This window comes from Myiozetetes cayanensis, unplaced genomic scaffold (genome assembly GCF_022539395.1).
Source record: "Myiozetetes cayanensis isolate MyiCay16 unplaced genomic scaffold, myiCay2020 scf18, whole genome shotgun sequence".
In the NCBI taxonomy this organism is placed as follows: domain Eukaryota; kingdom Metazoa; phylum Chordata; class Aves; order Passeriformes; family Tyrannidae; genus Myiozetetes; species Myiozetetes cayanensis.
The window spans coordinates 9,168,341-9,194,173 of record NW_026087389.1 but is presented as its reverse complement, the minus strand read 5'-3'; the positions used below and the strand labels follow the sequence as shown (position 1 = coordinate 9,194,173).

The 25,833-nt window shown below is 64.9% G+C and overlaps 2 protein-coding genes across 2 annotated transcripts; both read left to right on the top strand.

Moving 5' to 3' along the window:
- Positions 1–1,304: 1,304 nt before the first annotated feature.
- Positions 1,305–15,214, top strand: LOC126638782 (laminin subunit beta-2-like). Its single transcript, XM_050312940.1, is given in 36 exon segments — positions 1,305–1,462; positions 3,103–3,152; positions 3,642–3,817; positions 3,922–4,045; positions 4,144–4,217; positions 4,318–4,506; positions 4,585–4,648; positions 4,723–4,928; positions 5,006–5,126; positions 5,363–5,551; positions 5,664–5,843; positions 6,253–6,365; positions 6,485–6,564; positions 6,807–6,963; positions 7,159–7,311; positions 7,412–7,570; positions 7,652–7,773; positions 8,017–8,137; positions 8,540–8,726; positions 8,954–9,097; positions 9,491–9,722; positions 10,113–10,276; positions 10,364–10,588; positions 10,947–11,161; positions 11,247–11,343; positions 11,772–12,150; positions 12,233–12,417; positions 12,492–12,721; positions 12,807–12,965; positions 12,967–13,011; positions 13,427–13,571; positions 13,657–13,864; positions 13,954–14,095; positions 14,385–14,561; positions 14,656–14,812; positions 14,966–15,214. Coding segments are annotated over 35 exon segments (5,484 nt in total). The 5' UTR covers positions 1,305–1,462; positions 3,103–3,121; the 3' UTR covers positions 15,100–15,214.
- A 222-nt stretch (positions 15,215–15,436) lies between these two features.
- On the top strand, positions 15,437–25,736 carry LAMB2 (laminin subunit beta 2). The gene is made up of 33 exons (XM_050312939.1): positions 15,437–15,602; positions 15,773–15,936; positions 16,022–16,157; positions 16,349–16,422; positions 16,520–16,708; positions 16,784–16,847; positions 17,772–17,974; positions 18,062–18,182; positions 18,488–18,676; positions 18,775–18,954; positions 19,031–19,143; positions 19,232–19,311; positions 19,389–19,524; positions 19,685–19,840; positions 19,952–20,079; positions 20,161–20,278; positions 20,394–20,586; positions 20,661–20,804; positions 20,911–21,142; positions 21,218–21,381; positions 21,460–21,684; positions 22,227–22,441; positions 22,534–22,630; positions 22,699–23,071; positions 23,142–23,326; positions 23,404–23,645; positions 23,713–23,916; positions 24,009–24,153; positions 24,444–24,651; positions 24,735–24,876; positions 24,984–25,160; positions 25,235–25,394; positions 25,471–25,736. The coding sequence occupies exons 1-33, from the start codon at positions 15,545–15,547 to the stop codon at positions 25,605–25,607; spliced, it is 5,352 nt and encodes a 1,783-aa protein (XP_050168896.1). The 5' UTR covers positions 15,437–15,544; the 3' UTR covers positions 25,608–25,736.
- Positions 25,737–25,833: the final 97 nt, after the last annotated feature.

Below are 25,833 nucleotides of genomic sequence, written 5' to 3'. Positions count from 1 at the left end.
CCCTGATGGCTGCTGAAAGGTGCCGGTGGAGCCAGGCTGTGGGTGCCCAAGGGAGAGGGGATGCTCAGCAGCGCTGAAATGCTGATGATGGAAGGGTTCCCGGCAGATCTCCAGCCAGTGGAGCTGCCCCGAGACAGGGCACCTCCCTGGGCGGACATGGCCACGCCTTCTGCTCTGGGGCAGCCGAGGGGATTGCAGCTTGGCGTGGGAAGTCAGACCAGTCTTTAGGGGAGCCTGGACACGGGCTGAGACACCTTTCCTGTCTCACAGATGCCACTGAGGATCCCTCCCTCGCACTTTAACATTGCTCTTCAAGGCCAGAGATCCTGTTACAGTCGCCTTTATCAGGCCCCTTTATCAGGCCTCTTCGGATCTCCTTAGAGCAGATAAGGTTTGTGTGGCAAGATCCCTTGACACAGACATGCTGACCAGTGCTAATGGCTCTTTATCAGCTCATCTTCCACCAGCTCTCCCAGCTGATGAGATGGTGATGCCTAGCCAACAGCCTGCACTGCTGGAGCCTCACTGGGCACAGCCTGGCCCTTCCTCCAGGTTTCCCAATGCCTGCTGAAAGCCAGTCATGGGAAGCTGGCAGGGTACTGCCCATGGCATCCCTTGTCCCGCTGAGGTGCGTGGGACCAGCCTGGCTGTGTCAGGGTGTCCCTGGGAGTGTGGTTTTTGGCACCCCTATGGCCAGGAGCTGTTTCTTTGTCTGCCTGTGACCTTGCTTGGCGGCGGGCGGCCAGAGCATGGCCTTGGTGTGGAGATACACAGCTCCCCTTCCTTCCTCCGGCCTTGGCTAATAAAAGGCACCATCCCTGCGTGACAGCGAGTTCTCTGTGGATCCTGGCCCCACTGCACAGCCGTGCTCCCTGCAGGGCTGCCGGCTCAGTGCCCAGCCCAGCCAGTCCAAAGGATCCTGAGCAGCACTGACCAGCACGAGGTGAGTGGGGCATGGTGGTGCCCACAGTGCCAGCACTTGGGAGGGAACTGGATCCATCTGGCATGGATGCTGGGGGAGTGCAGTTGGCTGCCATGCTGCCCCAGGGGTCCTGGTACCACTGCTGGAGATGTGCTCTGAAGAGGCACAGATGGGCCCGTGCAGTGCAGGGCGAGTCCCAGCTGGGCTGCCTGTCTCAGCAGCCCCACGTGCTGCACAACTGGGCACAGCAGCCCTGTGGGAATGCCATGCCGGCTCCTGGCCAGCCGAAGGACAGGGCACTCCTGTGCCATACATGGGCCACTGCCAGTGTGTACCTGGCCCCTGCCTCACCTTGGCTAAAGCTCTGTGCGGATAGGTCCCTCCCCTTGCCTGGCACGGCTGCTGGAGGAGGAGACAGGCACCGGCTGCCCTCCTCCAGGAACAGCAGCCGAGCCCAGCCCGAGCCCAGTGGGCCTTCAACTCCGCAGCCTACCTGAGCCACCAGCCACCTGCGCAGAACCCCAGGCCCCACGGGCACAGGTAGGAGCCGGCATGCCGGAGGGGAGCCCCTGGGCACGGCACGGCACAGCCTTGCTGCACTGCACAGCCCTTGGCACACGGTACAGCCCCATGGCACAGCCTGGGTGCCAGCAACTGGCATGAGGCAGCACACAAGGAAGGGACCGTGGGGTCTTTCGGCAGAGGAGTGCCGGGTGCCCCACTCCTGCTATGCACTTCCTGGGGTTGAGGTGTGTTGGACTTTGCCCAGGGAACCGTGGCGGTGGGGAGGGCTGGGTCCATTGGGAGGGATGTTCCCAGCCAGCAGCATCGTGGCTGTGTCCGGGTGAGCTCCTGGTGAGGCAGACGTCCGGCACGGCTCCACCCTGCAGCGCAACTGTGCCGGTGCCTTTGCCACGGGGCATCCCCAGGTGGGGCAAAGAATGGTGCCGTGACCCCTGCGCAGCTGTGCCAACCGGTTCCTGGAGCATCAGGCACCCATCCCTCCATGCCGCCCCGCACGCCTTGCTGCCAGTGGCAGCAGATGCGTTCCTGCCACACCGTGCCGGGAGCCCAGGGAACGCGGTGTCTCTGGCTCGCCGGTCCACGAGGCGCCCTTTTGTTTGCCGGCGGGGCCCACCGTGCCGCCCGGGGGCCGGGGCGTGCCCGGGCTGCCGACGCCTGGCCGGCCAGGCCTCCGCGGGCGGGCAGGCGGCAGGGGCCTCCAGGCAGAAGGAATCGGCAGTGACATTCCCGTAGCCTGGAGACCGCCGTCCCTTTCAGCGGGCAGCCCATTTGAATAAGAATCGTGCACGGGGAAGGGGGGCCACCAGCCGCCATCCCATCGCTGCCCTTGCCCCGGCTCATTTCTGCGCACCCAGCTCGGGGGCAGCGAGTCCCGCTCGCCCTCGCCCCTGGCCTTGGTCCCGCTGGACGCTGCAGGACACCAGGTACCGGGGGTTCGCGGGGCTCGGGGACCCTCGTGCAAGCACGTGGCTCTGCACCACCTCGCCCACCGCCCTGGCGTGGCTTCGAGCGGGGTGGGTGTTGGGACAATGTTGCAGCTCCCTCGACAGCCCCGAGCCCCCCTGCCCTGGGCTGGCTCCGTGCGGGGACAGGAGAGATGTGTTTGGGCAGAGCCGGGGCCAGGCTTTGATCCAGCTCCTGCAAGGCTGGGAGCGGGAGGTACCGGGAGAGAAGGAAGCACAAAAGGCTGCTCCAACCTAAATTTAACAGTGGGACCCCAGCCAGCGTCAGGGACGCCCTCGCCCAGCCGGCTCCAGCACTCCTGGCTCCCCTCCCAGGCTGGCCCTGGCCCGGCACTGGTACCCCCCAGGGACACTAGTGACACTCGAAAGAATGGATCCGTCCTGAGCTCGGCAGGATGGGGCATGGCACAGTTCGTGCCAGGTCAGGGGGTGTGCAGCACGGCTGCGTGCCTGCGTCTGTATGCCACAGCCCCCCAGGGCCATGCAGGACCGTGGCACGACTTTGGGACCCAACTATCCCACCTGACTCCAATTCCCAGTGTTATCCCCAGGAAGCACCATCGTGCCGGGGTGGGGGTTTTGTCCCCTGGACTGCATGGTTGTATCAGAGCCAGGAGAGGCTAGGCGCCAGACACCCTGCATGCTAAGCTGTACCCTGCACCCTGCAGCAGTGCCATCTCCGTGTCCCCCCAGGCTGATCCTGTGGCTGCCCATGGACTTCCTGGTGCTTGCCCTCCTCCTGGGTAAGCAGTGGCCTCGATGGCACCCTGTGTACCTGCGGTGCTGTGGTTCAGGGACCCCAACCTGGGGAAGAGGGTGCTGGGCAGTGGAGGTGGTGGCAATGGCGATGCTCCCCGGCTGTCAGCAGCCAGGGCCTGACTGCCACAAAACCCAGCAAGGAATCCGGGCTGCGCTAAGCCCTGTGGGGATTAACAAGCGCCTGACCCGGCTCCTGACTCCCCCCGGCACCGCTTGGTGCCCTGGGGCTGCCCAGGCCCTCAGGAGCACAGGCAGCCCAGCCCCCCAGTCACCCTGCTCCCTGCCCTGGTCACGAGGCCCCAGCGCTGCTGCCAGCACCTTTCCGGATCATGGAGCTTCGTGCTGCATCAGTGGATCGGGATGCAGGGATGGGACGGGATGGGACGGCTGGGGGTGGGGTGAGTGTGTGGGGGAGCTGGGGATGCACAGGGGCCCTGGCACACCCCCAGCCCATGCCCTCATGCTCTCTGCAGCAGGGGGACTGGCAGTAGGGGGCTGGCAGGAACCTGACCTGAGCCATGGCTGCACTCGTGGCAGCTGCTACCCAGCCACTGGGAACCTGCTGGTGGGCCGAGCTGCCCTCCTGAGCGCCACCTCCACCTGCGGGCTGGACGGGCCCCAGGAGTACTGCATCGTCAGCCACCTCCAGGTGAGCCCACTTGGTCCTAGCATGGCTCTGGCACAGGCCCACAGAGCTGGGCACTGGTGCAGCCTCTGGTCACCCATCCCTGACGGTGCTGCTCCGGGGCACAGGACTCAGAGAAATGCTTCACCTGTGACTCACGGGACCCATCCCTGCCTGAGAGCCACCGCATTGAGAACGTCATCTACCTGAGTGGCCCCCACGACCAGCGGACCTGGTGGCAGTCAGAGAATGGTGAGGCTGGGGCAGTAGTGGTGTTGTCCCATGTGAGAGTGTGTTGGGGCTGCATGGCCATGGGGGTCTTCCCCAGTCTCAGCCATCTGTCTGCCCAGGCGTCGAGCATGTCAGCATCCGCCTGGACCTGGAGGGCGAGTTCCACTTCACCCACCTCATCATGAAGTTTAAGGTGTGTCTGGGCACACGGGTGCCTGGGATGGGGTGGGATAGACAGGATGGACCCCCAGGGGCTGTGGGGCTGGCCCCTGTCCCACCTCAGTGTCCTGCAGACCTTCCGCCCTGCGGCCATGCTGGTGGAGCGCTCAGCCGACTTCGGACGCACCTGGAAGGTCTATCGCTACTTTGCCTACAACTGCTCCAAGCTCTTCCCTGGCATCCCCAACCAGCCCTCAGGGCTTGTGGACGAGGTGCTGTGTGACCAGCGCTACTCTGAGATTGAGCCCTCCAGCCATGGGGAGGTGCGTGGGGACAGGGTGATGCAGAGGGGAATGGGGGGTCTGGGAGGTATGGGGTTACCCATCCCTTCCTCCTCACAGGTCATCTTCAAGGTGCTGGACCCCTCCATCCCTGTGGCAGATCCCTACAGCCAGGACATCCAGGGTGCGTGGCCGGGGGTGCTGGGGGCGTGGGGCTGGCTGGCGTTGGGGCAGGTGCTGACAGCAATGCCCCCCCAGACCTGCTGCGCGTCACCAACCTGCGGGTGAACCTCACCAAGCTGCACACGCTGGGGGACAACCTGCTGGACTCGCGGCGGGAGGTGCTGCACAAGTACTACTACGCTGTGGATGAGCTGGTGCTGCGTGGGAGCTGCTTCTGCCATGGCCACGCTGCCCACTGTGCCCCTGCACCTGGCGCTCCAACGCCCTCCGTCCCCGGCATGGTGAGAGACACGCACCCACCAGCACGGCACGGTCCCCGTGGACCCAGCAGTCACATTGACCCAGGTGCTCCCCCCAGATCCATGGGCGCTGTGTCTGCAAGCACCACACGCAGGGGCTGAACTGCGAGCGCTGCGAGGACTTCTACCACGACCTGCCCTGGCGCCCAGCCGAGGGCTCCAGCACCAATGCCTGTCGCCGTGAGTGCCCACGCTGGCTTTGGCTTCTGGCACAGTGATCCTGGTGTTGGGCCTGGCAGGCTGCACTGTGCCAGCGGGTTTGGGATGCTGCAGGCTGTAGTTTGGGGAGGTTTGAGGTTGTGGTGGCTGCATATCAGGGTAAGGGGAGTCCAGACTGGGGAGATTTGGCACTGGGAGTGCTGCCTGCCAGTGGGAACTACGCTGCCGCATGCTGTGCCATGTTGCCGTCCCCACAGGCTGTGACTGCAACGAGCACTCGCGGCGGTGCCACTTCGACATGGCCGTGTTCCTGGCCACGGGGAACACCAGCGGGGCTGTGTGTGATGACTGCCAGCACAACACCATGGGCCGCCACTGCCACCTCTGCAAACCCTTCTACTACCGGCACCCTCGCTCCGACATCCGTGCCCCCACTGCCTGTGCCCGTGAGTGCCCTGGGACCCTGACCCCACTGCTTGTCCCTGCCCCGTGACTCTTGGTGCCACCAGCTCCTGATGCTGGCAGCCACATCTCCCCATGGTCTGTCTCTCTTGGCAGCGTGTGACTGTGACCCGGCGGGCTCGCTGGATGGAGGTGCCTGTGACGGGCACACAGATGTGGTGCTGGGAATGATCGCGGGGCAGTGCCGCTGCAAGGAGAACGTGGCCGGTCCCCGCTGCGACCGCTGCCGGCACGGCGCCTACGGCCTGAGCCATGGAGACCCACTGGGCTGCCAGCGTGAGCTGGGACCCAGGGATGGGCGTGGGAGGATGTGGGGTGGAGGGATGGGGGTGGAGGGATGATGGAGGGGTATGGATGAAGGGTTGAGGATGCAGGAGTGGGGATGGAGGGGTGGTGATTGAAAAATGGGGATGGGTTGGATGAGGATGGAGGGAGTGAGGGAGATGGAGGAATGGAGGTGAAGGGATGGTGATGGAGGGATGAGGATATGGAGATGGGATAGAGGCATGGAGATGGAGGGATATGTGATGGAGGGATGAGAATGGAAGGGCTGAGGGTGGAGGAATGGGGATGGAGGGGTGAGGGATGAAAGGACATGGGATGGGGAAGGATGACCATGAAGCCCATGGGCTGTGGGCCCTACATGGCAGCCCCCCACATATGCACATGCATGTGTGGGGGGCAGCATGCCAGTGTGACCCGAGGGGCACGGTGATGGGCAGCTCCCCATGCGACCCCATCAGTGGGGATTGCTACTGCAAACGCTTCGTGGCCGGGCGCTCCTGCAGCCAGTGTGTGGTGAGTGCCCCAGCCTGTCCCACACCATGCACTGCATCCTCCAATTCTCCCCAGCCCCATGGCTACCCCCAGGGCTGGGCTGGCCTCACACATCCCTACATGTCCCCTCCTCACTGCAGCCTGAGTTCTGGGGACTGAGCTACGACCTGGGGGGCTGCCGGCCCTGCGCCTGTGACTTCGGGGGAGCCTACAGCAACCGGTGGGGCCTAGGACAGCCCCTGGAGGGGCGTGGAATGGGTTGGGAGTGGGGACAGGGATGGGGTTGACACATGGGGAGGGAGAGATGGGAACACTGGTGGAGGGATGGGGACAGGGCTGGAAAGATAGAGGGGGCTGGTAGGGATGGAGGGAGAGAGGGATCTCCATCCCCAGAGATGGAGGGATGGATGAGGACAGAGCCAGACTGGAGGACAGACGGAGGGACAGGATGGTCACCCCCAGGTGCTCCATGGAGGACGGGGCTTGTCCCTGCCGTCCACACATCATGGGGCGGCAGTGTGACCAGGTACAACCCGGCTTCTTCTGCGCCCCCCTCGACTACTACACCTACGAGGCTGAGCAGGCCACCGGCCATGGCCACAGCCACCCCCAGCTCCCGGTGAGTCTCTTTGGGGGTCCCTGTGCTTGTGCATGGCTGTCACTGTGCACCATGCTCCATGCATGGCTGTCACCATGCTCCATGCATGGCTGTCGCCCTGTCATGCATGTGGCTGTTACCATGCCCTGTGCATGGCTATCCTTGTGCATGGCTGTCCCCATGCATGGCCACCGTCCCCTGACGCCATCCCTGCAGGGTGCCATCCGGGCAGAGGTGCCCCAGGACTGCCTGGAGTACAACACTAGGGAGTCAGGGGGGCGGAAGGGACGCTCACGGCACCAGCGCAACCCCCCCCATGTCCCCCAGCTCCGCGTCCCCATGCGCCGCAGCCGCCAGCAGCCCCCCAAGGTGAGCCCTGGGGTGGTGGGATAGGGCACAGCAGGGCACTGTGGGGCAGGGGCAGCCTGGGGGCAGAGCCTGGGCCAAGCTGTGCCGGTGCCCTGCCCAGCCGGACGTGGAGGAGGTGGTGCGGCACGGTGCCGGGCACATGGTGACCTGGACGGGCTCGGGGTTCGCCCGGGTGCGGGACGGGGCTGGCCTGACCTTCCGCATGGACAACGTGCCCTACCCCATGGACTACGAGCTGCTCATCCGCTATGAGCCTGAGGTGAGCATGGCCACGGCCACAGCCATGGCATGTATGGCCCGGCACGGCACAGCCCTGACGCTGCCTCGCCTGTCGCCACAGTCAGCTGAGGACTGGGAGGTCGTGGTCAGTGTCAGCTCCCGGGTGCTGCCCACCAGCCCTCGCTGCGGGAACCTGCTGCCCTCCGAGCAGATGTACCGTGAGAGCCTGCCCCACAGCCAGAGGTGGGACGGGATGGGATGGGGTGGGATGGGGGTGGGGACAAGGATCAGGACAGGACAGGGACAAGGACAGACCTACCACACTCCCAGAACTGAGGGATGGGGATGGGATGGAAACAGGGACAATCCTACCACACAGGTGAGGGATGGGGACAGGGACAAGGAAGGCAGTTAGGTCCTACTGCTGACCCCTGGCTGTCACCATGGCCCTGCTGTGCCTATGCCCTGACACCTGACTCTGTACAGGTATGTGCTGCTGTCCCGGCCCTTCTGCTTCGAGCCCAGCACCCCCTATGAGGTGACCATGCGGCTTCAGCGGGCTGGTGTCACCCAGCGCCACCCCGGCGCCTTCATCCTCATCGACTCGGTGAGGGGGGTCCCACTGCATCCCGTGCCTGGAGCTTGGCAGGGGTGGGGTGATGGGCAGGGATGGGGGACCACAGGCTGGGGTGGGCAGTGATCCCCCTCTGGGGTGAGCATGGGATGGGGATGGGGATGGGATGGGGACTTCACTAGAGCTGAGGCTGGCGTAGAGATGTCAGTGTGGAAGGGTATAAGGAAGTCTCTGGGGATAAGAATTTGTATGGGAGTATAAATGAGTTTGGGGATGTCAGCTGGAACTGGGGCTGTTGATGGAACTGGGTGGTTGAGCCTCCAGCAGGATTAGGGCTGTCCTGGGGCAGATGGATTCATCTTGATGGCAGGGGCCAAGTCCTGCAGTGGGGGCTGTCTGTGACCCCCAGCCCCCTCTCCTCTCCCCTTCCCACAGTTGGTACTCCTGCCACGGGTGTTGGAGTTGCCAGGTTTCCACGGGGCAGAGGCGGCAGCGCGCCAGGAGGAGCTGGAGCGGTACCGGTGCCTGGAGGTGTTTCACATGGCCCCCCCACACCCCCTGGCCCAGGCCTGTGCCCGCCTGGTCTGCAGCGTCTCAGCCCTGATGCACGGCGGGGCACTGCGTGAGTGGGGACCCCTGCAGGGACGGGACCGAGGAGTGGGCAAGGGTGGAGCCCTGCCTGGAGCAGTGGGCCAGGATGTGGCCACGCCCATGGCAGGGTGGGCAGGAGAGTGGTGACAGGGCATGGGCAGGTGTGGGAAGGCACGGGCAGAGCGCAGGCAGGTGTGAGCAGGTGTGGGCAGGTGCAGACAGGGCAGCCCTGGCCCCATGCTGGCCCTGCTCCCACAGCCTGCCAGTGCGACCCACAGGGCTCCCGGAGCAGCGAGTGCCAGGTCCAGGGTGGGCAGTGCGAGTGCAAGCCCCACGTCATTGGCCGACGCTGCGACCGCTGCACCCCAGGCAGCTATGGCTTCGGGCCCCAGGGATGCAGCCGTAAGTGGTGATCTGCATCTGCCGGTGATCCCTGTCTCTCCTGTCTGTCTCTGTCCAGCCATCAGTTCCCTGTTCGCTGCCTTGTTCACTTGTCTGTACATCTGTCCATGCATGTGTCCATCTCAGCTCTGTTGTCCTGCAGCCCATCTCAGTTCCCCCCTCCATCCATCCATCCATCCATCCATCCATCCATCCATTTGAGTCCCCTGTGGGCACTGTCCTGCCTTGCACTCACTTGTCTGTCTGTCCACTCGTGTCCTTGTGGACCTGTGTGTCCACATGAGCCCTTCTGGGCCACAGCCCTTGGGATGGGTGCTGGTCCCCTGCTTGTCTGTCTGTCCATCCCTATGTCCCTGCATCCCTGTGCCTGACTGGAGCTGTGCTGCCCTACAGCCTGTGCCTGCTCCCCGGAGGGCTCGTTGTCACAGCTGTGTGACGCAGTGAGCGGACAGTGCCAGTGCCAGCCTGGTACCGTGGGCCGGCAGTGTGACCAGTGCCAGCCCGGCCACTGGGGCTTCCCTGCCTGCCGGCCCTGCCAGTGCAACGGGCACGCTGAGGAGTGCGACCCCCGCACGGGCACCTGCCTGCGCTGCCGCGACCACACGGACGGACGGCACTGCGAGAGGTGAGCCAGGGCCAAGGGAAGGGGGCATGGCATGGCATGGCATGGGCATGGCATGGCATGGCATGGTGTGGTGTGGCATGGAATGCAATAGATTCAACAAGATAGCATAGAATGAGATGTGATGGTATGGGATATGTTGGAATGATGGGATGGGATGGGATGGGATGGGATGGGGCAGAGTGGGATAGGATGGGATGTATATAATTGGATATTGGATTGATGGATGGATGGATGGATAGCTGGATGGATGAGACTGAGATGGAATGGGATAGGATAGGATGAGGTATGATGGTATGGGATACAATGGAATGAGATGGGATGGATGGGATGGTGGGATGGTATATGACGGCTGTGGTGGATCCACTGGGCACTCTTCCCTTGTCCTTGCAGGTGCCAGGATGGTTACTATGGGAACCCTGTGCTGGGCTCAGGCCAGCAGTGCCGGCCCTGTCCTTGTCCTGGCTACCCCGGCACGCGGCACTACCACGGGAGCGCCTGCCACGCTGATGAGGAGACCCACCACATTGTCTGCCTCTGTGCACCCGGATATGCAGGTGAGGGCCAGAGCGGGCACAGTGCAGTGGGGACCCCCAGCACTGGAGCTGCAGGACCCCAGCACCTACAGCCCCCACTCTCCACAGGGCCCCGCTGTGACCGCTGCTCCCCTGGCTACTTCGGAGCTCCGGAGATGGAGGGCGGCGTGTGCCGGCCCTGCCAGTGCAACAACAACATCGACGCCAGTGATCCGGGGGGCTGCGACCCTCGCACGGGGCGGTGCCTGCGCTGCCTGTACCACACTGCCGGGCCTCACTGCGCCCAGTGCCAGCCCGGCTACTATGGCAATGCCCTGCAGCGCAGCTGCCGGCGTGAGCGGGGCAGGGGGCTCCGAGGCGTTTGGGATGGGGGAATGGGGCTGAAGCAAGGGCTTGGCGTGGGGATGCGGCTTGTGGCTGTGGTTGAGTGTGGGGTGATTGACGTTGTGCAGGGCGGTTGGATTGGGCAGAATTTTGGGATGTTGAGGGGTTTGGGGCTTGGGGGTCAGGGCTAGATGAGGTTTGGGGCTGTGCCTGGGTTGGGACTGGGCAGGGGACAGGTATTGGGGTTGGTGGGGTGTTGGGATCAGGGGTGTTGGGCCTGTGCATGGGTTTTGGGGCTAGGCAGATCTGGGGTGTTGGGACCAGCAGGGCACTGCTGAGTCCCACGTGGCTGCCCACCCTCCCGCAGGCTGTGGCTGTGACCCACGGGGCACGCTGGCCTCCCACTGTGCCAATGGCACCTGTACCTGTGACCGTGGCACGGGAGCCTGCGCCTGCCGGCCCAACGTTGTGGGCAAGAGCTGCGACCGCTGTGCACCCCAGTTCTGGAGCCTGGGGAATCCAGGGGGCTGTGAGCCCTGTGACTGCCACCCCATACATGCCCTGCACCCTGCCTGTGACACGGTGAGTTCCCTGGCATCCTGTCATGGCTCCACTGCCCTCCTGGGGCCTGGTGAGCCACTAGGTGAGCACAGCAGTGTTGCTGCAGGTGACAGGGCAGTGCCAGTGCCGGCCTGGGTTCGGGGGCCGTGTCTGCTCCCAGTGCCAGGAGCACCACTGGGGAGACCCCGAGCAGGAGTGTCGAGGTATGGGCACACCCCAGGGGCTTGGAGCTGTCGGGGCTCCAAGGACATGAGGTGTGGGGGGAATCTGGGTGCACGGTGAGACTCTAGGGACATGGATGGAGACTCTGAATGTGGGATACTGGGGACACAAGGGACTTGGGAGATCTTGGAGACATGGTGGGACCCTGGGGGCACAGAAGACCTTAGTGACACAGTGGGATGCTGGGGATATGGTGGGACCCTGAGGACATGGGGGATCTGTGGGAACACGGAGGACTCAGGGGGCCCTGCATACTACATGGTGGGACTGTGGGGACATAGGAGACCCTGGGCATAGGTGGGACTTTGGAGACACAGGGGAATATGGTGTGATGCTGGGAACGTGGTGGCACTCTGGGGGCATGGGTGTTTGTGGGGAGGTGGGGACACACATCTGACTGTCTCTGCAGCCTGTGAGTGTGAGCCACTGGGTGCCGAGAGCCCACAGTGCGAGCAGGACAGTGGGCAGTGCCAGTGCCGGCTGGGATTTGGGGGGCTGCACTGCGACCACTGCCAGCGGGGCTACCGGGAGCCCTTCCCCCACTGCTCGCCCTGCCACCCCTGCTTCGGGCGCTGGGACCCGGCTGTGGGCAGCCTGCAGGACGGGCTGCGGCGCCTTGGGGCACAGGTGCAGGCCCTGAGGGAGGGGGGATCCACGCTCCCACTCAGCCCCCGTCGCCTGAGGGAGCTGGAGGAGGCCCTCAGGCGTGTGGAACGACTGCTGGGTGAAGGGGAGAACCCCAGTAGCCCCCTCCTCAATGGACTGCCCGGCCAGCTGGATGGCACCAGGCAAGTGTGTGCACTGGGCTGGTGGGGGGGGGACCCTCCTTTTGTCCCCCAAAAAAGTTTAAGACCCCATCCCCACCCAAAGAATGGAGCTGGACAACTTCTGGAGGCACCTCCAAGAGCTGGAACAACATCTAGACCAGTTGGCACAGGCAGATGTGCGGCACCATGACCAGCTAGCCGGGCTGAGCCACAGGCTTGGAGGTCTCAACCGAACCACCTCCCATCTCCAAATCCTCCTTGGCACCGTAGCAACGACTGGATTCAGCGGTAAGAGCATCTGGCGAGGATTGGAGGGGTTGGTGGCAGCCATCCTGGCCGAACCCTGACACCAGCACCTGCAGAGTCTTACCGCAGCATCCTGGCATCGGCGGAGGTCTCTCGGCTGGCAGAGGTGGTGGCCAACGGCACAGCCAGTGAGCTGAGCAGGTCACAGGCAACACGGCGGGCAACCGAGCGGGCACTGCGGCAGCGGGGCAATGCTTTCCGCCGTGGCACAGCCGCAGCACGGAAATCCTTGCGAGAGGCACAGAAACGGGTGATGGGACTCAGCATTGCCAGGATCAATGAGAAGGTGAGAGCAGGACTGGCGGGAGTGGCATGACGGTCTCTCCCCATGCAGTGTTGAGCTGCCATCTCCACCACTGGCATCATCACAGATTTGTGGGGCGCCTGGAGACCAGAGCTGCAAGCACGCACCTTGTGGAGGAGCTTTGTGCCGGGACAGTGAGGGCACACGGCGTTGCGGTGGCATGGGGTGTGCAGGGGCATTGCCCATCTCAGCTCGAGCCCTGAGCAGCGCCCGTAATGCCTCACAGCATGTTGGAGGTGGCATTAGGGCAGCTGGGTGTTGTGGCACAGAAGGTAGGGGTGGTGACTCCATGACACTTTCTGAGGTCCCCTTGTGTCCCTTTTACATGGCCCTCTGGTGCCCTTTCCATGACATTTTGATGTGCCCTTCCATGTTCTGTTTGTGCCCTTTCCATATCCCTTTGCACGTCTCCTTCAATGCTGTCCTTGTGCCCTTTCCATGCCCTCAAGGATATTAGCCCTGTGTGTCCCTCTTATGCCCCTTCACAGCTGCCCCTTGTCCTACCTGTGTGCCCACCTGGGCTGCTGCTGCACCCTCTGTACCCTCTGCACCCTTTGCACCCTCCTTCCATGCTCCCTTGCAGGCCCCCATCTTGTCCTCACATGTATAACCTCGTGCCCCCTGCTCACCCCCATGCCCCCTTCCCGGGGCTTCCCTGTGCCCCCTGCTCAGCCGGGTGCCCCCCAGATGCAGGAGGTGCAGGAGCTGGCCCGGGGGGCACGGAGCTGGGCGGAGGAGGCGTTGGGGCGCTCACAGGCTGCCCGCAGCCGCGCAGAGAAGACAACAGCCCAGCTGCGGGACTTCATCCGCCGAATCAAGGCCTTCCTGGCAGGTAGTGCCAGCACCAGGTGGGCATGTGGGCATGGCGGGGCTCAGTGCGCCCACCCTGAGCCCACCCTCCTCCCCTGTCCCTGCAGAGGAGGGAGCTGACCCAGGCAGCATCGAGCTGGTGGCCCGGCAGGTGCTGAACATCTCCCTGCCCAGCAGCCCCAGTCGGATCCAGGAGCTGCTGTGGGAGATGCGGGAGAGCATCAGCCAGCTAGAGGGGGTGGATGCGGTGCTCAATGGCACAGCGAAGGGGCTGGCCATGGCACAGGGGCTGCTGGCACAGGGACAGGAGGCCAGGTGAGTTATGGGGGATATGCCAAGGTGGGCAGGGTATGGGGTCAGTCCCCCCGCACTGGCAGGGGCTTGAGCTGCCCATGCTGCCACAGGGAGAGAGCGGAAGGTGTGAGGGATGAGCTGGTGGAGACACAGCAGGCACTGGAGGTGGCACGGGCACAGGCAACGGCAGCAGGGAGCGCTCTGCAGAGCGCCAGGAATGCCATCCGGGCAGCTGAAAACAAAGCCAGGGAGGTAAGGGGCACCAGCTGGGGAGTGGAGCCAGTTCCACCAGCGTGGCTGGGAGTGCGGATGCTGTTTTGGGCATGCTGGGGGCAACCGGGTTGGTGCTCTGGGGCACAGTGGGAGCAATGGGGTTGGTACTGTGGACTGATGCCTTAGGCGCACCATAAGTAGGGAGGCTGGTCCTGGGGGAACGTAAATGGTGCAGGGTGGGTGCCGTGTGTTCACCAGGGCAGCGGGCCTGGCACCGTGGGTGCGGCAGTTGCCGTGCCTGCCACAGCCGGTGTCCATACCTGCCCAGGCGGAGCGCAAGCTGCAGGCCCTGGACGGGAAGGAGTCGCGGGCACAGCGGCGGCTGCAGGAGCTGGCGCAGCGTGTCGCTACCCTGCAGGAGCGTGGGCGGGATGTTCGCCACATGGCCCAGCAAGCCAAGGACGGGGCACAGCGTGCCACCACCACCTCGGGGACCCTCAGCCAGGTGAGCTCCAGCCCTGCTCGGCCACGGTGTGGCACCAAGTAGGGACAGAGTGCTGGGGATGCTCAGCCTCACCATCGTGCCCTTGTGCCACCAGGACCTGGCACACGTGACGCAGCGCTATGTGTTGCTGAAGAACCGGGTGAGAGTGCTGGATGGGGTATCTGATGGGGCCCTGCAGCGTGTGACACAGCTGACAGCAGAGGCCCGAAACCTCCTGGACAAGGCCAGCAACAGCAAGAGGAAGCTGGAAGGTGAGGGGGAGAACATGGTGGGGCGCATTCCCCACCATGTCCTTGTACATCTCCCTGTGTCCCCCTGGGCCCATCCCACCTGGTGCCCCAAGAGTGATGTGGGCTGGTGACATGGTGGTGGGCTGCACCATGACTGTGTCCCCTGTCCCGCAGACCTGGAGCAGCGCTTTGGGGCCAATGAGCGGGCGATGGCGGCAAAGGTGACACGACTCCAGGAGTTGGAGCAGCAGGTCTCGGGATTGCTGCAGGAGATCCGCGAGAGGGCCAACGCTTACGCCACCTGCTAGGGACCGCCAGTGGGGCCGAGGCCGGTCCTGACCCGCAGACCTTCTCCGGTCCCCGAGCCCGGGCGTCCCGTCCACTCTGCAAGCGCCTGTAGCGCGGGCGCGCCTGCAAATAAAGCCCTGAACTGTGTGTGCCTGTGTCCGGTGCCTTCTGCCTCCCCCTGCTCCTGCCTCCTGCCTTCTCCCGCCTGTCCCGGCCTCTTCGCTCCCCCGCTCCCCGCTCCGGCCGGGATCCGCCCCGCGCTTTCCGCACAGCCCCGAGCGCTGCGCCTGCCGCCCAGTTCGGAGCGGCCGGGAGGGACCGGGACGGGGCCGGGGACGGGAGTGGGAACGGGACCGAGTACGGGAACCAGCGGGTCTGGACGGGACGGGACGGGACCGCCGGGCACCTGCCGAGCGCCCCCTTTGCGCGCCTTTCGCGCCCCTTTCCGCACCGTCGCGCCCCGCGATGCGGAGCCCGGCGAAGCGGAGCCCCGCCGCCCTCCTGCTGCTGCCTCTGCTGGCCGGTGAGTCCGCGCCCCCCGCCCAGCGGGGCCGGTGGGTGCCGGGGTCCGGCCCGGCCCCGCCGCCCCGTTTCCGGGCGACCGCGGAAGGGGCCCCGGGCGCGGCGGGGGGAGCCCTGGCCCCGGCCCCCCCCTGCGCCCCTCTGCGCCCTGAGCCACCCGCCGCCCCGCAGGGCTGGGGGGGGCCCTGGCCCCCGATTCCCCCCAGGGCTGTGCCCGCGGCAGCTGCTACCCAGCCACTGGGGACCTGCTGGTGGGGCGAGCCGCCAGCCTGAGTGCCACCTCCACCTGCGGGCTGCGCCGGCCCCAGCCCTACTGCATCGTCAGCCACCTCCAGGTGAGTGGGACGGGGACTGGGGGCACCGGACGGAGATGTGGGTCACGGGACAGGGCTAGAGACACGCTGAGCCTCCCACTCGCAGGAGGAGAAAAAGTGCTTCATCTGTGACTCACGACGGCCCTACGATGCCCGCACCAACACCAACAGCCACCGTATCGAGAATGTGGTCACCAGCTTTGCCCCCCGTCCCAAGAAAGCCTGGTGGCAGTCGGAGAATGGTGAGCAGTGGGTGGGGATGGCGGGGCATCCTGTCCTGTCCCGGGGGGCTCTCTTTCCCTTCCTCCCACGCTGAGGAAGTGTGACTCAGCTGGCGGCCACGACCGCACCCCTGGACCACGGCCGGATGGGGGGGACGAGCCCCTGGGAGCCACAAGTGGGTGCTCCCACCAATCACACCTGTCATCCCCAGGCGTGGAGCATGTCAGCATCCAGCTGGACCTGGAGGCCGAGTTCCACTTCACCCATCTCATCATGACCTTCAAGGTGGGTCCCAACATTTAGGGTACCCAGACTGGGATGGCATGAGACAGGTCCCTGGAGGCTGTGGGGCTGGCCCCCATCCCACCTGGGTGCCTTGCAGACCTTCCGCCCCGCGGCCATGCTGGTGGAGCGCTCGGCCGACTTTGGGCGCACCTGGAAGGTCTATCGCTACTTCGCCTATGACTGCTCTGCCTCCTTCCCCCACGTCCCCCATGGGCCCCCACGCCGCATCGATGATGTTGTCTGCGAGTCCCGCTACTCTGACATCGAGCCCTCCACTGAGGGGGAGGTGAGGCCCCAGCAGCACTCCAGGAGGGTTGAGGGACCCCATGTTCTCCCCTCACCACCTTGCTGTTTCCCCTAGGTGATCTACCGAGTGCTGGACCCTGCCATCCCCATCCAGGACCCCTACAGCCCCGCCATCCAGAGTGAGTCGCCAGCCCTGGGCTCCTGCCTGGCTGCTCTATTTTGGGCGCAGCTATTTTGGCTGTTCTCTCCCTGCTCTGAGCCTCACAGTGGGGTCAGGGCCTGATCCAGCCCTGATCAGCCCTGATCCAGCGGGTGCTCGGGCCCCTCCTGCACCCTGCCCTGTGGGAGCAGCTAAAGGTCAGGCTGTATTGGGTCAAGTGGAGGGGGATGGTTGTGCCATGGATGCACCCAGTGCTGAGCAGCAGCCGCGGTGCAAGATGGGGAGTCATGCTGGGCACAAGATGCAGTGGGTTAATCACCCAGGGCTAAATTTAGACTGGGAGCAGGAGGGGAGGAATCTGCAGGGCAGGGCTTCTGGGAAGCTGCAGTTCTGGGGGAGCTGTCCTTTCCTGCCAGGGCCCCCAGGCTGCATCCATCGGGGACAGCTGTCTCCTGAGCACAACCCCCAGTGTGAGTGTCCCATCACCCGTAAAGGTGCTGTGCCCAGGGCACTGTTCTGTACTGGTGGGGTCCCAGCCTGCTTCTGCTGGGGTGTGCAGAGCCCTGGCCCACCCACAGGCAGACTGTGCACAGCCACGTGCATGGGAGTTGAATCCCCGCAGCTACGCAGCTACGTACAGCCCAGCCTGGCCACGTGCAACCACATGTCTGTGAGCCAAACAATGCACAGCCCTGGGCCAATACACTCTGCTGTAAAAAACCCCAACAGCCCAGCCTGGACAGCAGCCCTTCACAGATACCCCATGCCATGCACATGGTGGTGTGACCCACCCCAGCCATGCCCAACAGAGCCAAGCCATGCCCAGCTCCTCTGAACCACCACAGCCTGCTATGCCACGCACAGCCCAGCCCCGCTGTGCCCAGCAGCGGTGGGCTGTGCATGGATGTGCCCCCATGCCAACACAAGTCTCTCCGTGCCACAGACCTGCTGCGCGTCACCAACCTGCGGGTGAACCTCACCAAGCTGCACACACTGGGGGACAACCTGCTGGACTCACGGCGGGAGATCCGGGAGAAGTACTACTACGCGCTGTACGAGCTGGTGATGCGCGGGAACTGCTTCTGCTACGGGCACGCCTCTGAGTGCGCCCCGCTCAGCGGGGCCCCCGCCAGCGCCGACGGCATGGTAGGGCGAGCCAGCCCCGTGTACCCTGCTAAAGCTGGGTAGCTGCACTGCCTGGTTCCACAGCCCCTGACTGTGGCATCCTGGCAGGTGCACGGGCGCTGTGTCTGCAAGCACCACACGCAGGGGCTGAACTGCGAGCGCTGCGAGGACTTCTACCATGACCTGCCCTGGCGCCCGGCTGAGGGCTCCAGCACCAACGCCTGTCGCCGTGAGTGCCCACGCTGGCACTGGCTCCTGGCACAGTGATCCTGGTGTTGGGGCTGGCAGGCTGCACTGTGCCAGGGGGTTTGGGATGCTGCATGGTGGATATGGTCGAGTGGAAGGTGACATCCTGCAGACAGGCTGGGAGGTTTTTTTGGGGTGCTGTAGGCTGTAGTTTGGGGAAGTTTGAGGTTGTGGTGGCTGCGTATCAGGGTAAGGGGAGTCCAGACTGGGGAGGTTTGCACTGCAGGTGCTACCTGCCAGGTGGGGGCTGGAGTGCCACATGCCATTGCTGCGGTGCTGTCCCCACAGGCTGTGACTGCAACGAGCACTCGCGGCGGTGCCACTTCGACATGGCCGTGTTCCTGGCCACGGGGAACACCAGTGGGGCTGTGTGTGACAACTGCCAGCACAACACCATGGGCCGCCGCTGCCACCTCTGCAAACCCTTCTACTACAAGGACCCCACCAAGGACCTGCGGGACCCCACAGTGTGCCGAGGTCGGTGCCGGGGTCGGTGCCGGGGTGTGTGGATGTGGCGCAGGCTCTGCAGGGTAGTGGTGTGGTGATCATGGTGCTGACTCTGTCTGCACCCTCAGCCTGTGACTGTGACCCTGCGGGCTCTCTGGACGGTGGGCTGTGCGACGGAGCTGATGACCCAGCCAGGGGGCTGATTGCAGGGCAGTGCCGCTGCAAGGAGCATGTGGCTGGTCCCCGCTGTGACCGCTGCAAACCCGGCTTCTTTGGCCTCAGCACCGAAAACCCACAGGGTTGCCAGCGTAGGTACCGGGGTGGCACCCCCTGGGGTCAGGTCTGTGGTTTGGCATTGCTGGACACTGCTGGCTCTCCGTGCAGGGTGCCGCTGTGACCCCCGTGGCACTGTGGCTGATGGCAGCCGGTGTGACCCTGTCAGCGGGGAGTGCTTCTGCAAGCGGCTGGTGACCGGGAGCAACTGCAACCAGTGCCTGGTGAGTGGGGCTGCGCTGGGGCCCGTGCACAGTTCTCGGTGCTGTAGCATCGCAGCTGGGCACTCCCTGACACCCTTGCCCTCTGCAGCCTGAGCACTGGGGGCTGAGCCATGACCTCCAGGGCTGCCGACCCTGTGACTGTGATGTGGGAGGTGCCCGCAACAACCTGTGAGTCTCTGTGGGGATACAGCGGGCAAGGGGCATCCCTGACAGCATCAGGGCTGATGGTGCTGCCGGGGTACCAGATGTGCCATGGAGACAGGGCAGTGCCAGTGCCGCAGCCACGTGATGGGACGACAGTGTGAACAGGTGGAACCTGGTTTCTACCGCATCAACCTGGACCATTACACCTACGAGGCTGAGGATGCTCGGCTGCATCAGGTAAGGCATGAAAGTGTCTCTGGGGAGGACATCAGGCAAGGGGTGCCCCTTTGCAGGGTCCCCAAGCCAATGGTGGTCTGCCTTGCTGTCCAGGGCAGAGCAGTGTCTGCTGGCCAAGGCAATTTTTAGTGTCCCATCTCACAACCCCCACTTGCACCAGGGCTCGGTGGTGGAGCGTGAGCCCCCCACAGACCGCCCGGCTTCATGGACGGGGACAGGCTTTGCCCGCATGTTGGAAGGTGGCTGGCTGGAGTTCCATGTGAGTGACGTGCCTTTCTCCACCGAGTACGATGTGATAATCCGCTACGAGCCCCAGGTGAGCAGCTCATGGTGAAGCCTGTGATGGGATGTATTGCCACATTGGGAGGTGGTGCTGGGAAGTGCCAGACAGTGAAGCTTTCTGACATTGCCCCTTCTCTTCCGGCAGCACCCAGAGGCCTGGCAGGAGGTGAGGCTGAGGGTGCTGCGCCCCAGCCCTGTCTCTGCCAGCAGCCCTTGTGGAAACACCATCCCAGCTGACGACCAGCTCTCTACCAGCCTCCCCTCTGGTGCCAGGTGAGTGTCTTGCTGAGGCTGGGCTGTGCTGGGGCTCACCAGAGGCACACAGCTACCCTTGCTCTGCTTTGCTGCCACCAGGTATGTGGTGCTACCCCAGCCTGTCTGTCTGGAGAAGGGTGTCTCCTACACCATCCGCCTGGAGCTGGGCTGTGCTGCTGCTCAGAAGGATCCCACTGCCAGCGTGCTTATTGATTCGGTGAGGGGCAGACAGGCAGTGGGATGAGGGAGAGCAACCCTTCAGGGGGACAGGATACAGACAACAGGGAACACGGGAGGAGAGGGGCATAACATCCCATTGACTCTCCCCCCAGCTGGTTCTCCTGCCCCGCTACTCCTCGCTGGAGATGTTTATTGCGGGTGACCCCAGCTCCATGAAGCGCCAGGAGACCTTCGAGCGGTACCGCTGTGCCCAGACCTTCCACGCTGCGGGGCCCTCGCCTGTTGCTGAGCCCTGCTCCAGCCTCCTGCACAGCCTCTCGGCCATCCTGCATGACGGGGCGCTGCGTGAGTACAGCCCCATGCCCTGACCTAGGCCTCATCCCACGGCAGCCGACACTGACCCCGCTCTCTGCCCGCAGCCTGCCTCTGTGATCCTCAGGGCTCGCTCAGTGCTGAGTGCCAGCACCAGGGCGGGCAATGCCAGTGTAAACCCAACGTCATGGGACGGCGCTGCGACCGCTGCTTCCCGGGTACCTTCAGCTTTGGGCCAGGCGGTTGCCGACGTGAGTGCCAGATGGGCAAGGAGCCTGAGCACTCCAGGGCTGGGGTGCTGGGGAGGGATGCTCTCCGCAGCCCAGAGGCAGACACCGTGGGTACTGTGCCTTCCAGCGTGCCAGTGCAGCCGCGAGGGTTCAGTGAGCACTGTCTGCGACAGCATCACAGGGCAGTGCCCCTGCCGTGAGGGTGCCCATGGCCCACGCTGTGACCGCTGCCAACCCGGCCACTGGGGCTTCCCCTTCTGCCGGCCCTGCCAGTGCAATGGACACGCTGAGAACTGCGACCCCCGGACGGGCAGCTGCCTACGCTGCCGTGACCACACGGACGGGGAGAGGTGCCAGAGGTAGGTGGGGTATGTGCCCAGACCAGGGCAGGGTGCTGCCAGCAGCCCTGGTCCCTGCTGACCTCCTGCCCACAGATGTGCAGCTGGGCACTTTGGGAACCCAGCGCTGGGCTCTGGGCAGCACTGCCGGCCCTGCCCCTGTCCTGACGGGCCCAGCACCCCCCGCCACTTCGCCGCCTCCTGTTACCAGGACAGCCGCTCCCAGCAGGTTGTCTGCCACTGCAGCCCCGGGTACACAGGTAGGTGCCCCTGCAGCATGCTCAGTGCCCTCAGGAGTCCCCCACCACCAGGCACTGCCCAGCTCTCTGTGCCCACAGGTCCCCGCTGTGACGAATGTGCCCCTGGGTACTATGGGGACCCTCTGCAGCCTGGTGGGCGCTGCCTGCCCTGCCAGTGCCACGATAACATTGATGTGACAGACCCGGAGGCGTGTGACCGGCGCACAGGGCAGTGCCTGCGCTGCCTTTACAACACGGCAGGGCCACACTGTGCTGAGTGCCAGCCCGGCTACTATGGAGATGCCACACGGCACAGCTGCAGGCGTGAGTACCCACTGCCATGTTGAGACAGACTTGCCCCCAGTGACTGGCACGTCCCTGGGGATGATGTGCACACATGGCTGCCCTTGCTTGTGCACAGTGCTGTGGAATCCCTGCAGCTCTCAGCTGTCTCCTCTGCCCAGGCCCAGCGCTGTGGCCCCATCCCTGTCCCCATGCCCAACTTGTCCCATCCCATCTATATCCTCATTCCATGCCCATTCTTGTCTCTACTGCCATCTCATCCCCTCTGTCATCCATCTGTCCCCATACCATTCTTATTCCATCTCTATCCCAACCCTGTCCCATCTTTATTCCATCCCCATCAGTGGTCCTCATGCTGCTCTCATCCTCCCAGCTCCATCCAGTCCCCACCGTATCCCTGCCCATTCTCTGTCTCCATCCTGCATTCACCCTTATCCATCACCATCCCATCCATCCCTGTTTCCCCAATTCAGTCTTCAGTTTCATCCCCACCTCTGTCCTCACCCTGTCCCCATCCCCTCCCAATCCTTCCTCTCGTCCCTGTTCCCACTTGTTGGTTCCAGGTTGTTCTTGCAACCCCCTGGGCACCGATGCCAGCACCTGTGGGCCCCAGCAGTGCCACTGCGACAGGCACAGTGGGCAGTGCCACTGCCTGCCCAACGTGGAGGGTCAGAGCTGCGACCGCTGCAGTCCCAACTTCTGGAACCTGGCCAGCGGGCAGGGCTGTCAGCCCTGTGCCTGCCACCCCCAGCACGCGCTGTCACCTGCCTGCAACCAGGTGAGACATGACAGGGATAAGGGACGGGGGGATGGGATGGGGCTGGGAGTGCCCTGCAGCAGTGCCAGCCCTGGCCACGCTGTGTCTGTCAGTTCACAGGGCAGTGCTCCTGCCGGCCAGGCTTTGGGGGCCGGACTTGCACCGACTGCCAGGAGCACCACTGGGGTGACCCACGGCAGCAGTGCCGAGGTGAGAGCCGGTGCCAGTGGGGGGACCACAGCAGGCCACATGGCACACTGACACCACTCTCCCTGCAGCCTGTGACTGCGATCCCCGTGGTGTAGCCAGTACGCAGTGTCACCGCAGCAGCGGCCATTGTGACTGCCGGCCTGGCGTCTCTGGAGTCCGCTGTGACCAGTGCGCTCGAGGGTTTTCTGGTACCTTCCCTGCCTGCCAGCCCTGCCACCCCTGCTTCGGGGACTGGGACCGTGTGGTGCAGGACCTGGCTGCCCGCACCCGGGCGTTGGCACAGCGGGCCAGCCTCCTGCAGCATACCGGGGCTGCCGGTGCCTTCGAGGGCACCTTCCGACAGCTGGAGCAGAATCTGGCCACCGTGCGTGACGTGGTGGCCACCCGCAATGCCACCGCCACCACCGCCGCCCACTTGACACATGCCACAGAGGGGCTGCGGTGAGCACCCGGCACCGGGCAGGGCTCCTGGGGTGGCCCCAGGGTGGGTGGTCACTCCTTTCCCTTGCAGGCGGCAGATTGAGGAGGCGACAGAGAGGCTGACGCGGTTGGAGGGGGAGCTGACGGCTGCTCAGGATGCCAACTTCAACGCCAGCCACGTGCTGAACGCCGTTGACCGGGGCGCCCGTGCCCTCAACCACAGCCTGCAGGACCTGGAGCAGCGGCTACATGCCCTCAAGACCTCCAATTTCCTCGGTGAGCCACACCACAGAGCCAGGCCAGGGTGGTGGGGCTGTGGCTGGCAGTCTGACAGTTGCCCCTGCCGCTCTCAGGTGCCTATGACAGCATCCGTCAGTTCTTCGGGGAGTCGCGGGAGGCCGAGCGCCGGGCAGACGCCTCTACCCGTGCCGTGCCCAGCCCTGTCAGCACCTCGGCAGCCACCCGTCACCGCACAGAGCAGCTCCTGGCCAGCCACCGGGATGACTTTAATCGCCATAACGCAGCCAGTCGGCGGGCACTGATGGATCTGGCAGAACGGGCACAGGCGCTGAGCCTGCAGCCGCTCAACGAGAAGGTGGGATGCAGGGAGGGGCCCAGGGGAATGGTGCCCAGAGCTGCCCTGATCCCATGCTGTCTTGCAGGTCTGTGGTGTGGTGGGCAATGTGCCCTGCGCCGAGAGCCCTTGTGGGGGTGCTGGGTGCCAGGATGAGGATGGGGGACGACGCTGTGGGGGTCTGAGCTGTGGTGGAGCTGTGTCTAAGGCTGACAGCGCGCTGGACCGGGCACACCATGCCCAGGAGGAGCTGCGTCAGGCTGCCAGCGACATGGCCCAGCTCTCCCACAAGGTGTGTGGCACACAGGCAGTGGTGGGAGCAGGTGGCACAGCCATGTCCCTCAACCCTTGGGGCTGGCACCGAGGGTCTCTGCCCATGTTCAGGTGGCCGAGGCCAAGGGGAAGGCGGATGAGGCTCGGATGCGAGCACAGGCAGCCCTGGACAAGGCGAACCAGACCAGGGCCCGAGTGGAGAGCTCCAACAAGGAGCTGCGGGAGCTAATCAGCCATGTCAAGGCCTTCCTGAGCCGTGAGTGCCGGCATGCCGGGAGAGCTGGTCCCCCTGCCCAGTGCTGGGGAGCTCTGCACCTGCACCACACTGCACTGGAGCCTGCACTGCATCACACTGCATGGTCCCCACGCTGTGGCTGTGCCACCCCTGCCCCACACTGCATTGCACGGTCTCTGCCCTACCCCAACCATCCTGTGCCCTCCAACCATCTCCTGTCCCCTGCCCTCTGCTTCTCTCTGCTGCTCGGTCTGCCTGTCCCTTCGATCCTGGGGTGCCTCAGGGGACACACTGACTGCTCCCACCCGCAGAGGAGGGTGCTGACCCCGAGAGCATCGAGGTGGTCGCCAGCCGGGTGCTGGAGCTGTCACTCCCGGCTGCCCCGGCTCAGATCCACCGCCTGGCTGAGGAGATCAAGACGCGGGTGCGCAGCCTGGCCAGCGTGGATGCCATCCTGGAGCAGACAGCTGGTGATGTGCGTCGGGCTGGGCAGCTGCTGCAGGATGCCCAGCGGGCCAGGTGAGCCCAGGGATATGGGGGCACAGTCCCTCCAGAAGTCCCCAGAGCAGGCTGGTGCTGAGACCTTGCCAATCCGGCTGTAGGTCGCGGGCGGAAGGTGTGCGAGGCACAGCTGAGGCGGTGCGGCAGGCGCTGGAGGAGGCGCGGCAGGCCCAGGGCATGGCCGAGCAGGCACTGCAGCAGGCTGCCGGTGACATCCAGCACAGCGAGAGAGCTCTCGGCACGGTAAGAGCCCTGTCCCCACCACCGCAGCCCCGCGGGAATGCTCAGGGCCCCATCCCCACCGTGCAGGCGCTCTGACCACACCAGTCCGCTGTGCCACTCTTCCCCAGATGCAGACCCAGACGGGGAGTGCAGAGCGGCAGCTGGCAGGTGCCATGGAGCACATTGGGCTCCTGGACAGACAGACAGACGCCCTGAAGGTGAAACGTGCCAACAACAGCCTGGCAGCCGTGCGCGCCCAAGAGGCAGCAAGCACCGCACGGGACCGCGCCGGCGAGGCCAAGCAGGTGGGTGACTGGGGGGCACAGAGGGCAGCAGGGGTACCCCGAGGGTCCTGCTGACCAGCCCTGCTGCCCTGCAGGTGCTGGAGGGGCCACTGCGGGACCGCTACCGCACAGCACAGGAGCTGGTGGAGCACCGGGCACAGGGAGCGCGGCAGGCGGGCAGTCGGGCACAGCAGCTTCGGGACGAGGCCGCGGGGCTGCTGCAGGACGCCCAGGGCAAGCTGCAGCGGCTGCGAGGTGAGGCCGGGGCAGGAGGCTGGGGGGTTGCAGTGGCAGGGCACCAGACTGACCTATGTTCCCCCTGTCCCTGCAGCGCTGGAGGAGGAGTACGAGCGGAATGAGCGGGTGCTGGACGCCAAGGCAGCCCAGTTGGGTGGGCTGGAGGCCAGGATGAGGGAGGTGCTGGACACCATCAACCAGCAGGTCCAAATCTACAACACCTGCCAGTGATCCCCCGGAGGGGCCTGGACCATCCCCCCGGAGCCCCCAGCCCAGCCCCCCATCCTCTGCCTGTCCCCGCAGCGGTGGGCAAGGGTGGGGGCTGCGGGGCACCCCCGTGTGAATAAATTTACAGAGCAAGACCGCCTCCCCTCCGCCCCGTGCCGTGGGCCCCGTGTCCGCACCGGGGGCCCACGGCGGCTTCCCCCGGGGTGGGAGCTGCCCGTCTGCAGGCGTG

What these genes read in the sequence shown, in the direction of transcription:
- LAMB2 (XM_050312939.1), top strand. Translation starts at nt 15,545, where the DNA reads ATGCGGAGCCCGGCGAAGCGGAGCCCCGCCGCCCTCCTGCTGCTGCCT. An exon ending in CCTGCATGACGGGGCGCTGC is followed by an intron (nt 20,587 to 20,660) that starts GTGAGTACAGCC and finishes CTCTGCCCGCAG; the next exon opens with CCTGCCTCTGTGATCCTCAG. An exon ending in CAAGACCTCCAATTTCCTCG is followed by an intron (nt 23,327 to 23,403) that starts GTGAGCCACACC and finishes TGCCGCTCTCAG; the next exon opens with GTGCCTATGACAGCATCCGT.